At 37.9% G+C, this 14,325-nt stretch overlaps 1 protein-coding gene across 21 annotated transcripts in view; it reads right to left on the reverse strand.

Annotated features, from left to right (window-relative positions):
- Positions 1 to 14,325, reverse strand: part of Baz2b (bromodomain adjacent to zinc finger domain 2B) — a 308,453-nt gene that overhangs the window by 52,929 nt on the left and 241,199 nt on the right. For 19 of the 21 annotated variants that reach the window (XM_031370349.1, XM_031370355.1, XM_031370356.1 and 16 more), the window contains 4 exons: positions 11,913 to 12,534; positions 9,599 to 9,883; positions 8,259 to 8,319; positions 7,486 to 7,594 (listed from right to left, as the gene is read on the reverse strand). In XM_031370349.1, the coding sequence (XP_031226209.1) occupies positions 7,486 to 7,594; positions 8,259 to 8,319; positions 9,599 to 9,883; positions 11,913 to 12,534 (1,077 nt within the window). The remainder of the gene's footprint in view (positions 1 to 7,485; positions 7,595 to 8,258; positions 8,320 to 9,598; positions 9,884 to 11,912; positions 12,535 to 14,325) is intronic. The other 2 variants (XM_031370366.1, XM_031370367.1) reach the window with 1 other exon arrangement.

Genomic DNA, 14,325 nt, shown 5'->3' on the forward strand with positions numbered 1-14,325 from the left:
CTGGGAGTAAAAACATAACTTATAGCTTGGCTCTAGGTAACCACTTCTATAGGAAAATCAAATTAAACTTTTAATAATTGGTCCATGTACACTAGCTCTTGTGAGTCAGAAGTTAAAGTTGGCTTACATGAGAGGCTGGTTTTGGTTACCCAGCATTAATTGTTCTCCATTAATTTTTAAGGTTTAAGAAAAAAGCGTTTCCTAGAAGTAATCTTTTGTGATTAAGATTTAAGATACTTATAAAAGGAGATGATATCATAGAGATGGTCAAAGATTATATTTATTATTTTACAATCCCTTTTCTGAGCATTATTAATTTATATTTCATTTCATTTAAGAAGACTGAACAAAATAAATAACATATGCAGTAAGGGAAACTTTTATCAAACGACAAAAGTGTACTCCTTTTAGAGTCAGACTCTTGAAGTATGTGTTGTGCGGTACATTATCAAACACCCAGAATCCCCTCCCTGAAAGGAAAGGCACAGCATTTCTAAGTTTTAAAAATGTATTACTTATTGACGTGTTTGTGTGTTAAGTATTACACTGGCTTGTTTCATCATCGTCCTGGGGTTCTGAGTTCCCTCCCTCACTAAGTCACCTTTCCAGTCCAAAAAAACAGCATAACAAAAAAAAAAATTTATGTGTACATCCAGATATTTTGTCTGATGTATAGGCAGTACCACATATGGTACCTCCAGAGTCCATAACAGGGCACTGGATACCCCCCCACCCCCCACAGAGGATCTTGCTTGCTTGGCTTGGAATTATTTTGTAGATCACACTGGCTTCAAACTCAATCATTTGTCTCTCCTAGGGTTAAAGGTCTATACCACCAAACCATACCTGGTATGAATGGGGTCTTTATCATCTTATATCCTTGTCTCTTGGAAGGAAAAGAACTGTGGTCTATGGTTGAAATCTATATTAAGGCACTCGTTGTGACAATTTTAGAACAATTTTACTAAACAGATTATTTAGCAAACTTATCCTTAAATGATTTTTAGTAAATTTAACAATAGCTTAAAAATAACTTAAGCCGGGCGGTGGTGGCGCACGCCTTTAATCCTAGCACTTGGGAGGCAGAGGCAGGCGGATTTCCGAGTTCGAGGCCAGCCTGGTCTACAGAGTGAGTACCGGGACAGCCGAGGCTACAGAGAGAAACCCTGTCTCAAAAAACCAAAAAAAAAAAAAAAAAAAACTTAAAAACAAAACAAAAGCTTCCCTCTGAAAGTGTACTTTCAGAATCTCTTACTTTCTAATAGCTTACGTGAAACATTCAGAATGTCATACCTAAATGAAAAAGGATTTTTTAAAGTTATTTTATGTTTGTGGATGTTTGCCAGTCCCAACATAAGGGTACTGCATGCATGCCTGGTGCTCACAGAGGCTGAAGAAGGTGAGGATGCCCTGGAACTTGAGTCATCTGTGGCTATGAGCTGCCACAGATGCTATGCTGGGAACTAAGCCCAGATCCTGTGAAAGAGCAGTGAGTGCTTTCAAGTGTTGAACCATATGTCTAATTCAGAAGAGGAGGGATGTGAAAGACCTGGGATACGGATTTCCATTTCAGGTGAGGGAAGTAAATCTGCATTAGTACTTTATTGCTGAGCTGCATGGGCTACACTTCTAAGAAAAGTCATAGGACATGAGCAAAGCACATGTAGCAAATACTTTTCAAAAGATTCTTCACAACTTATAATTTAATTAAAATGATAAACTTGATGTGAAGAAAAGTAAGATTCTGTTGGGGTTTCCTACACCTCATGTCTCTTTTCCATTGCTTTCTACTTCCCGAGCAACACTGAGCTCAGTGTAGTTCACGTGAAGGCACTGGGAGTCTTGCCCTCTCTGAGTTACACAGCCCATTAGTGCTACACACTATTCTGAGTAGCACTTAGGAACTATACAAGACCAAGAATAGACTTCCCTGGGGGAAGAGAGGTGCCACCCACTAGGCACAGTGTTGATTATGCTGTCCCAGTGATGACATCCATGATCGCTGAGACCATAACTTTGGAGGACTGAATGATTTCTGTGTTTAGTCCAGAAAAGAAAGGATGTGAAAAGAAGTGACTTTAAGGTGACTCAGAATGGCCTTCCATAGCCCCACGCACTGGCTTAGGCGCTACAATCCTACCTGGTAAATCACTGACATAAATCTCCAGACTCCCGCCCCGTCCGAACTGATTGGTCATGTTCCCAGAGTCCATATGTGCCCAGGCTGGGTTGTACAGGGGTGGCAGTTAACAGCAGAGCTGGATTAGAACTCTGGTTGTTGACTCCCAGTCTTTAGTTCTTCACTTAATTTAAAATAATTATCGTCACTAAATAATTGTGCCTAAGGTAAAGTGCTGTCCAAATAATTATAATGGGTTCTTTTACTTCTCACCAGAAAAGCCCTTCACTATGGCTGGACCCAGCAGACTGGTATGATGTCCACCAGGTAATAATATGCTTCTTTGTAACTTGTATTTTAATGGACTATTTGGTTTCTCCATCAAAATTAGTTTTTTCTTCAAATTTATACTTTCAACTTCATTTCTACAGCAATACGCATGTTCACAATTTCCTTTGTAGAAAAAATATCTTTGGGGATATTTTGGGGACATTTGCCATAAATATTTATACAGTGATTTTATAAATGGCCATTCTCTGAAAGAAACACATTTTACTTTACTTATGGCACTATGCCATTAAATAGAACCCTTCAAAAACAATCTCAGAAGGTTTCTGAATCATGACTGCTCACTTCTCTGTACATCTTTCCTCCCCCATGCCTTCCGGGAGCTCTTTACTTTTTTGTTTGTTTGTTTGTTTGTTTGTTTCTTAGACTGAATTAGAGTAGACATTCAATGTCTCAATGCCTCTGAACTTACTCAGTGGATAATATGGAACCATTTTTTGAAAGTTATTCTTAGCTACTACAGTTCACACAAATACTTTTCAGAGTGCATCACCAGACATTTCAAAGCAATCCCTGTCAACAGCTGTGACACCTCACTCTGAGGCCTTCCTATACTCTTAGACGTAAATGCGGATAAAAGGAACGACTTCCAAACTTACCAAAACTGAGCCAGCACAAACATTTCTATTACTTTGGTAACCAAAACCAGTGAAATAAAATAAAACTGATGACAAATGTTAAGGATCAACACGTTTTTATGATGCAACGGAACAGAACTCTGTAAAGACAAATCTACTGGCATCCTTTCTAAGCTCGGCACTGAGGCCAAACTGACAAGAGACTGAGCAGAGCAGCCGGCTGGCAGGGCCTGGCCTTCAGAGCATCACTGCTTGCTAGAAGAAGTCAAGCTCCCCTAAAAGGTGGGACTTTATGGAAAGTGCTAAGAGCATTTGAAATCTGGCTAGCACAAGGCTAACCATTTGCTGATCCTACCGAGCTTTCACCCTATCTGTGGACTCAGACAAAACGCTTAATGAATAAAAGTTTGTCTGGTCTTGTTCCTTTTATTGCCTACTTCTCTTGAATCAAGGGCATCTGTTTTAGCTGTTTAAAAGATAAGTATATTGTGGCTCTTCACTTAAATTTTGAGAAACTTAAAATGGCTCTCACTGCTTATCTTGTAATATACACAATCACTACTTTCAACAAATGTTTGTCTAATTCATATATAATTACTACCTTAAGCTCCTGAATACTAAATAAAAATGGTTAACTTTTACAAAATTATATTTTATTGCTTCAAACATTACCTTCTAGCAGAAATTACCATGACTAATTAAAGCCATGATTAATTCTGATATATTTATATTTTCCCACTGTTTTGGATTTTACTGTTATTATTTTTTTTATTTTTTTATTTTTTGGTTTTTCAAGACAGGGTTTCTCTGTGTAGCCCTGGTTGTCCTGGAACTTACTCTGTAGACCAGGCTGGACTCAAACTCAGAAATCCGCCTGCTTCTGCCTTCCAAGTGCTGGGATTAAAGGTGTGCACCACCACCGCCCGGCTGGATTTTACTGTTATTGTTATGGTTTCAGACACAGATCCAATATCAGACCAGGACTGCCTCAAATCTGCAATCTTTCTTCCTTTCTCATTGACTGTGGGGATTGTAGGAACACAATGTCATATTAGGCTCCTTTTGGTACATGCAGTTTTGTTTTTAATATAAGGTTAGCTATCTATAAATTTTCTATGCATTTTCTATAAAGTTACAAATATATACACATACAACTACGATTGTGTAACAAGAGTGCACTTGTGCCAAACAATATCCTCCAAAATGTTAGCTAATCAAATTTCCTTCCTGCTTTGTGCTTGCTGGCTGCTGCTGAACTGGACGAGTTCAGGAAACCTAGCAATGTGATGTTGGTCTTGGTTGGCCTCTATGGCAGTGCAAACCATTACCACAGAGGAAATTGATGAACACACCTCAGATCACCCCTATTGCTATGTGTGCCACAGTGCCTGCAACTAACCAGAAGTCTAAAACTTGATCACCATGGCCAAGAAGGAAATCACCAAGAGGTTAAAGATCAAGTCCTTTGTGAATGTTTATAACTATAGGAACACCAGGCCCACAAGTTACTCAATGGGTAGCCCCTGGGACACAACTGTGGTCAACAGGAAAGTATATGGAGACCGAGTTCTGAAAAGCAAGGTGGGAGGGCAGTCTCGGTTGAGTCTGAGGAATGGTGTAAAACAGCTTTGAGTTTACATCTCAGTTTTCATCACTAAAAGAAAAAACTCTTGATGTCAGGTACTCAACAAAATGATGGTATCTGTTAATTTTCATAGAAAATTCTTGCATAATTATATAAATTTCCAATTAATCCAATGCTTAAACATATAGATCATAATAATATAAAGAAATATATATGGCTTTGTACCTCTAAGAATTTTGAAAGCATGTACATTTCTAATTAAGTAAAATATTCTATTGGATACCTTTAATCACAGCACTCTCAAAGGACCTTAAAGATAAATTTCAGTTACTAATTTTTTTCTGAACTAAAAAGTGATCTCAGAATTTGTGGTTTTTCCCTGTATACTCTGTAATATGTTAGCTGAGCATGTGACAGCTTCAGTAACTCATCTAAGTGCTTAACTGGAATTGATTTCAACAAGACACTATGCATTTGGAAGAACACTGATTGTGTTTAATAAAAAGTGAATGAATATCAAAGAACATTCTGCTCTGTGTAATGAGGCTTTATAGATTAAGTCTAATTATTATTGATACAATAACAGAAATCCTTCATGTATTGAATAATAATTAACTTTCCTCTCAGAACAAAGACCTATTGAAATAAAAAACATCAAGACAATTTTGTTATAAATAAAACAAGTAAAGATCTGAAACATGAACCAAACATCAAAAATAAGAATTTCTAAATGTTTTTGCCTTCCAAAATGTTTGCATTAACCAATAAGTTAGTATGTAGGGAGTATATTAAAAGATACTGTGGCTCATTAAGTTTAAAAAGAAAAAAATCTGGTGACAAACTGGGATGAAATAAAAATATTAAACTTTAATAATTCAAAATAAGGAACCCTAAAATACACTTATATGTGGAAATTAAAAAAAAATTAAGCCAGGCGGTGGTGGCACACGCCTTTAATCCCAGCACTTGGGAGGCAGAGGCAGGCAGATTTCTGAGTTCGAGGCCAGCCTGGTCTACAGAGTGAGTTCCAGGACAGCCAGGGCTATACAGAGAAACCCTGTCTCAAAAAACCAAAAAAAAAAAAAAAAAAAGATTTTTTTTTGGTCTTGTAAAGTAGCACTAAGGAGACAATAAAGCTGAACAGGGCACGTGATTCTCAGGACAATGGGAGAGGGTTTTGCAGGAAGCACTTTTCCAAATCTGTAGCTCCAGCTTGATTGCTCACTCATTCACTGGTCCCTAGGCTGACTCACACACCCTTACTCACAGCTCTGCCATCCTGTGGCTCTGTGACCTTGGTGGGATTTGCTTAATCTTCCTTCTCAGCAATCTAACGCCCTGCACTAAAGTCTAGGACCAGACAGAAATACCTCCCTTTAAACAGAGAAAATGGTAGTTCCTGAAAAAGAAATAAAACAGCGAGTTCCAGGACAGCCAGGAGTGCACAGAGAAACCCTGTCTCAAAAATCTGAAACAAAATGAAGCAAAACAAAAGAAAACAAACAAACAAAAAATATTTCTGCACTTTAAAGTTGGCCCAAAGAGGAAGAGCCTCAATCAAGAAAAGAAGTGTCTTCTCTACTTTGCTGACCACCTGAACCTATGTGAAACATTTTCTTGCGAATTATCTCATGTTAAATTTACCATAATCTCATGAGGCAGAAATATTATTGTTTGTATATGATAAATGGAGAAATCAAATGAAAATAGCTAACAAGAATCTAAATTTCATCACTCCCTAAATCAGAGACTTTTTCAATGGGGCTCATAAATAGTAACAGGAAGTTAATAAGCATTTACAGGTAAATACAAGGGTCAAGGGGACAATCTGTAAGGAGAGATCACAGAGATGAGGGAGGCTTTCCTGGATGTTGTTTTTGGAGAGTATAAGGTTGTACATTTAATTCACAAATGTGCATAATGAATTTAAAGGTAAATTCCTTTTGGAGGGGAAAATGGGAAAGGGGAAATCATATGACATGTAAATAAAGAAAGTATCTAAAAAAAAAAAAATAGAATTTCTACTCACTAAATACTAAGGATCTCAACTTGCCAAATTAAAAAAAAAAAAGTGTTAACAATGGATCACACAACATAGTGTGATCAAATGGATCAGATCCTGTCCACACACCATGTGGCTTTCAAAGCTCTCTTTATAGTGTCTCATGAATTGTCAATTCAAATTGTTTTTTCTAAAACTATTTTACCTTATTGGGGTAAAACTTCATGCTAACACTATAGATTTCTTATACTTATATAAAGTACAAAATTGTTGGTGGAATTAATAAGCAGAAAAGTTTTACTTAAATATGAAAAACATCTATAACATAAAGCTCTCTGTTGCTCAAACAGTATACCAAGGTCTTGGTGAATGACTATCAGAACATTGTATGTCTAACTGTAAGAGTGAGTTAAGAAAAGTCACTCTCTTAGAGTAAATTTACTTCATTTACGTTAAGGTACTACTTCTGGTTCAAAGACTTCTTTAAAAGGCGGATCCTGCGGTCTATTGAAAACCTTTTCTAGTTTTATACTGAAGCTAAAATTGCCCTTTGTCATATTCATTACTCCATCAATTGCTGCTGACATACTGGAAAAAAAAATTACATTTTTCCACCTCAGGTCTTAATAATTACAAGCCAGCTTTGATGTGCAGCTAGCTTTCAAGACACTAATGTTTTGAAAATTCCACGATGAGGCTATATTTGGGAGAACAATTTAGGTTAAACACATCAGACCCATACAAGAGACCACTTTATATCAAGGAGCTCCATCTGACAAAGAAGTGCATTTTCCCTGTGCATTAGCATGCTTAATCAGAAGCAGATCCGTGGAAGGTGGAGAGAAGTACTTACCTTTATCACGTCAGGGCACTGCCTGAGCTTCTTTCCACATGGAGCATAATATGCAACTTCTCCTGGAAGGCGCCCACCAAAGGTTCTCACCCTTGTCTCTCTCTGCCAGCTATAGGATTTTTTTTTAAAAGAGTATTATAAGATACTTAATTTAAAGATGTTTACTTTAAAAAGTTGAAAAAAGTACACATAATATTCAGAAAACATTAAAAAAATGAAAACAAAGACACCCAATCATATAATCCAAATATATCTATTATTGAAATGAATTACATCTTTTTAAGCTAACCAATTCACTGACAAAATTAAAGACTTGACTTGGAAACATTCAACTGTCAAGTATTATAGAAATCAGGCTAGAATGAGGCATTCAAGTAGTAGGAAAAGGTATGTAAATTGTGTAAGAGCAGAAAGCTCCAAGTATGGAGAGCACATACATGCCTTTCCATGTATACACACTATCTAAACAGCTCCTTGTAACTAGAACCCGTTAAACTAACCTCCCCTTGACTATTGCTGCTGTTCCAACATCCTTCACTGTCCTTTGCCTTGGCAGCCTATTGATATAATGGCTCCTGCTCTTTGACAGTGGACTAGCTGCAGGTTCAGTCATAGGAGCCCGTCTGAACCATGCATAAACTTCATCACCTTCATACTAGGTACACTTTTGGTTTTCTTGAAAGTCAACATTTTGGCCCTTGTTATAGCTCTTCTTCTCTAATCTATGACTATGTAGAGAGGTGAGAATGGAAACATGTAGGACAGCTGCCTACCCATAGTCCAGAGGGATGTGCAGCTCCTGCTCATCTGCCACTCTTCTTCGTTTGGATGTACCTTTAAGAAAAGGCAGCCAGAATGTGAATGCTCAGTATACAAAGGACAGCTGTCTAATAGTTCAGAAAGTCTATACATGTTTTAATGATAGATTACTCATATATTCATGGAAACTGCATTATTTCTAGTTGTTTTTCAACTGAGCATACTACATAATACAAGTTTTTTTCCCTTCTGGCCTATAACAGACACTGGGCTTTCTCTACAGCAGTAACACTGCAGCTTTTCTCCTATAGAATTAGTAGGAAAGCCGACAAGGAGGGAAGGAAGCTGCTGGGTTTCAAAAGCCCATTCACTGTCTTATTTGGAAGTCTATGGCTTTTTAGATAGTTGCTACAAATTCTAAAGGTTGGTTCGAATATTTAAAGACAATTTAATTTCTACGTGCATATATATCTATGGCCCAAAACAGTCCTGGGCCATTAATTAATTAATTAAAGCCGCACAGGAGAGGACTGTGGTTATACGAACATTTTAAAGGCAAAATATAGGTTACACAAAGACCAACATATATTAAATGAGTAGGACATCATGCTTGATTATTGCAAATAAAAGCAAACAAAAGCAAAGTAGAAAGTGTCAATCAGAGTAGACTAAGTAAAACAGTAGCAAATACTAAACAAACTCATACTTTCTTAGTTACTTAATGAGAATATTATCAATATTGGATTATTAAATGGAACTTATTAATGAAAATGCCTACAAGTTTATAAATAAATCAAACAGGAAGATCACATGCTATTGACTAAGAATGCCATTCACTCAAAAAAATAATTTAGACTATATAGTGAGTGTGTAGGCATTTAATTGTCCAAGTAACTTCATATAAAGCACAAAAAAATCCAACTCTAAAATAAAGGATGAACATAAAAAAAGTAAGGATTCAAAAATCAAGACGGATCATTAATTACAATCTTAAAATAGAAATCACAGGGAAAAAATTAAAATATCAGGCAATAGATTAAGTCTTTTAAATACATGTTTCGTGGCCAATTTACAATCTAGATGTTGGTTAAGAGCACTGGCTGCTCTTCCAAAGGACTTGGGTTCAATTCTCAGCACCCACATGACAGCTTATAATTGTCTGTGACTCCAGTTCCAGGAGGTAAAATACTAATGCACTTAGTAAATGATTTGAGGGCTGGAGAGATGGCTCAGTGGTTAAAATCTAGACACAATGTATGATTACAACGAGATTGTCTCCAGAAACCTGTGCAAATAGCAATCGTTGCTGCAGTCTGATTTTTAAGTTACATTGATAAAAATAAACTGTAGGTACCAGAGTGTGGACTTGAAGTGAGTGTGGAAGAAGAAGTGCCAAGAAAAGCAGGAGGCTGGGACTCAGAGCACAGGGCAGCAGGAGCAGAGCCTGGGGGGCTTCCTATGTGGAGGTGAGGTGCTGAGTGCGCTGTGAGACTGGAGGGAGGGCTTTTGGCAGAGGAGCTTGTCTGAGTCAGGTTCACGGCAGGTTTCTCGCCTTCAGTGTCACTATCTGATTCCTCCTGGTCTTTCTCATCGTCGTCTTCTGAGCCTTCTGAATCTGATTCTGAATTACTATCTGATTCTGGGAAGTAAAGAAGCACTGGTATATTACAACTATGTCATAACCAATCACAGGCAGTTTGCACCTAGGGGAGTATTTCACAGCCACTGTTTGCGACTGAAGATTCAAGGAATCTTATAAGCGATTTCCCAAGAGGAAGTGCAAATATTAAAATCACAGTCTTATAAGCTATTTGAGTAAAGTGTATATAGACTACAGTTCCTCAAATCTCTCTTCAAACCACCAGTTTTAACATTTAAATCATAAAAAAGTCCCCACACGGCACTATTGATATTTCAGTTCTGCTTAAGGCTTTCGGAATTACTTTACACTCAATGGAGAAACCGTGGGTAACAGGAGGGACACTGGCGGGCCCCAGGAGTATGGAGTCTCCTTGCTCAGCTCTCTCTCCTGGAACTACCAGCAACTTTCCACCTGTGATTCTGCATTTAAAAATATTTTTTTTCCTAGGGAGTGGTTTTGGTTTTGTGTTTGCTTTCTTAGCTGTAGTTTTTCAATTCAGATAAAGACTTCATTGAGCTTTGGAAGATTCACAAACTATGCTCATAGAACTAGCTATGTAAGACATGAGACAAGCTGAGGGAGGCAGGTCTGTCCTGGCTGTGAAGTCTGTGAAGTTAATACATTGTTAGTTAGCACATACTCCTCTAGCATGTGACAATACAGGACTGGGTTGAACACAGGATAAACATAGGATTATACTGCGAAGGTGCCCAGACAGCATCGAGGTGGCACTGTTTGGTCTGGTCCTATTGCCCAAGATGGCGCTCAATAAAAGTTTTTAAAAAGTCCTGAATACAGTCAGTGCCTTTCAGGATTTTACATTATTAGAATGTTAAACTGTATAAGGACTATTTTCCTATTCACATTAGTTACTAAAAAAATTCTGTCAGACCAGCAACAAATCCACATACAAACATAAATACATACAAATTTGTATAATTTCTGCATTTATATCTTAAGTTATTTTTCATTTTATGAGTTTAAAAGTAATCTCTATTTATAAAACAAACAAACAAACAAAATAAAACCACTAGAGAGAGTAAATTAAGTCAAGGCATAAAATCATGACCCTATGTTACTTAATAAATCCTGAAATCAAAAGTGACTTAAGGTTTTGGTTCTTTTTAAATGACCATGGCGCAAAAATTTTCATTTTAAAGAAACCTAGTAATGTTGTAATAAGTAAAGTAATTTACTTATTAAAAAATGTTTTAATAAGTAAAAATAAACCACATCCAAGGATATTTGGTCAGCACTAACTGGCCTTGATAGAGGTATTGGAGAAAACGTTGGGGAAAGGGATGGGGCATGATGAGGAATGAGAAAGGGACAAGGTATGTTCAAAATACATTGAATGAAATTCTAGATGAACTATAATCCACCCACTCACTCCCCACCCCGCCTCAGACAGGGTTTCTCTGTAAAGCCCTGATTGCCCTGGAACTCACTCTGTAGACCAGGATGGTCTCGAACTCCACCTGCCTCTGCCTCGTAAGTGCTGGGATTAAAGGCATGTGTGGCTAACATTAGTCAAAATTATTAGCTGTTGTTGTTGTTGTTATTATTATTATTATTATTATTATTATTATTATTGTTTTTTCAAGACAGGGTCTCTTGGTGTTGCACTCAGAGATCTGCCTGTGTGTTTCCAAAGCTAGGATTAAGAGCATGAGTCACCACCACTACCTGGCTTAAAATTATTTTTGAAAACATAAGAATTGCACTGTGTAAGTGGTTACGATGAAATGGAAATTCAGCAACCTGATAAAACTGCTTGATTCATGCACCAGCACTTTACAATTAGTCATTAATGCCAGGTGAACGACAATCTAAGATTTTAGTATATGTGCTGCCGAAGCTAGCACGACAATCTAAGATTTAACTTAGAATTTCAGTACCAATTTTAAGCTTTATTGACTTAATCAGTGAGTGACAGTGATTCGAAGTATGAAAATTAAGACTTTTTAGAAAACTTTCTGGTTCATACACTTAAAAACAAACTTTAAAAGGTAAAGCAGAAAATAACCTGATTGACTGTCATCAGACTCATCATCTTCATCATCCTCTTCGTCTTCTTCCTCATCGTCTTCCTCCTCATCCTCATTTGAATCCTCAGATTCTTTACTACTGGGAATGTCTGAATCTGTTCCTCTAAACTGTTCCACCAAGGTCGCCGCCACCGCCGCTGCCGGATGGGTGTGATGGTGCGCTTTGAGTGGAGCTGCATCACCACTGACCCGCTTCTCCTTCCCACCACCGCTGTGCAGGATGGGCGAGGCGGAGGGCAGTGGCAGCGCTGGAGTCTGACTGCAGGGTGTTCTCCGCCCACTCGTGCTCAGATTGACAGGTGAGGAGAACGGGGTGCTGCTTGAGACATTTTCGGTAATCTTGTTCTGCATTTTCGTTTTGGTAGTTAGTGCTAACGGAGCTTCTTGAATGACACTTTGAATGACTCCATTTGGTTGGTGATTCCCTAAAAGTGCATTTGTCAAAAACGGATTAGGGTGGTTGCTATCTAGTGGGAGTTTTGGATGTGCTGGTGAGCTGGAGGTCGCTTTCGTATTTGACAAAGCTGCAATAACCTTCTTCAGGCTCTTCCCCGACTCTTGTTTCTTTACTTGTGATGGGAATGTCTGCTTATATTGTTCCTGGTGAAACACAAGTTGAAAACAAAATGAGAAGACCAAGAGCCAGAGACTGCTTCCTTACACTATGCCGTCCAGGCCTGGGGAAAAGGATGTCAGCAACAGCAAGGCGTTGTCAGACCTTTCTTAGACATGTGTTCACACTCTCATCTCTTTTAGCCACTCTACACACATGCCTCTTGACTGTCCCCTCTCCTGACTGCTGCTCTCATGTTCACAATAACACAGTCCTGAAACCCGGAAACTGTCTCCCTCCCCCTCCAAAAACTCAAAACAAAAACAAGTACTCCATTACACTGTCTTTGGATTCTTTCATGAAATATAGCTCAAATTTAGGACATGCTGTTAATTCTTCCTTTCTGGCTCCTAATAGATACCATATATGAGTGTAAACTTTGTATTTCATTAGTTTTCTTTGATCAGCTTCAGGAAGCCCTATCAACCTTCCCAACTCAGTTACATGCAAATCATTTCATGGTTGGTCACTAGGCAGCTTTCTAGCTGGCCGGGCGACCGCTAAGGCCAGAGTCACCTGGCACCTTCCTCCTCCCACATTTTGCTAAAATCATTTGTCTACATGAACACAGGAGCATGAAACACTGTCCATACTTGGAGCTCTATCTAACTCAGCAGTTTTCCACATGCCTCTTGGACAGAAACATTCCTCACTCCATCCCCGGGTGCTCTACCTGACTGATATGCCATGATGAATTAGTAGATAGGCTAAGTTGGCTTGAACTCCAACTCTCAAATTCTGGGATTATAGCATGTGAGCCAAACACTTGGTTCTCTAAGTAGATACAGTTTAGACAGGTCTATGTGTATAATGCTTTAAACAGCTAAGTTTCTGAAATTTAAATTTCATTTAAATTTCCGAAGCAGAAATTCTCACTTATGGTCTGCCAGAAACATTATCTAGAGCCCTGTTCTTGAAACACACCTGAGACTAAGAACTCTAGATTACAAAGTGAGTTTCTGAGGGAGAAAAATGTTCTGTTTGTTTCTTGCTTTTAGAGATAGACTTTTTTTTTTTTTTTGGGGGGGGGGGTTTTCCAGATAGGGTTTTTCTGTATAGCCCTGGCTATCCTGGAACTCACTCTGTAGACCAGGCTGGCCTCGAGATAGACTCTTATTCTAGAGTCCAGGTCACCCTAAGCACATGATTACCCAAGGTTCCTCCAACACACTACAATTTTCTTACCTCAGCCTCAGCTGACATTAGAGACATGAGCCATCATATTCAGGTTATTTTCAAAGCAAAAATTTAAGGTACTGGTGGGTCAACTAGGAACTGGGTCTAGGTCAATAACTGATTATTCCCAGCATGCACAAGGTTCTTGGGTTCAATATCCAGCATGGGAGGAAAAACAAGTGAAATACAATGATCTTGGGAAAATTTTTAGACAAGAAATTCACAAAATTTACTTCTATAAGTAAAAATTAAAAACCAGATATTAAAAATCTGAAATAGTAGTTCAGGGGCTAAATTTATTTAAGACTACCGGCTGCTCTTCTAGAGGACCTACTTTAATTTCCAGCAGATATACATATGGTGGCTCACAATTGTCCGTAATTCAAGTACAGAGGTTCCCATAAACTCTTCTAGTCTCCCTGGGTACCAGGCACACATGCAGTACACAGGCATGCATGCAGAAAAAAAAAACTCCATTCAAGTATAATAAGAAAATAATTAAATCTTTAAAAAGGAACTACTTGATAATAAAAAACATGTAGATTTTACTGTTATAATTGAGATAATATATAATGATTTAGAATTATTAAAATATATTTTGT

The sequence above is a fragment of the Mastomys coucha genome, unplaced genomic scaffold (assembly GCF_008632895.1).
Source record: "Mastomys coucha isolate ucsf_1 unplaced genomic scaffold, UCSF_Mcou_1 pScaffold15, whole genome shotgun sequence".
NCBI lineage: Eukaryota > Metazoa > Chordata > Mammalia > Rodentia > Muridae > Mastomys > Mastomys coucha.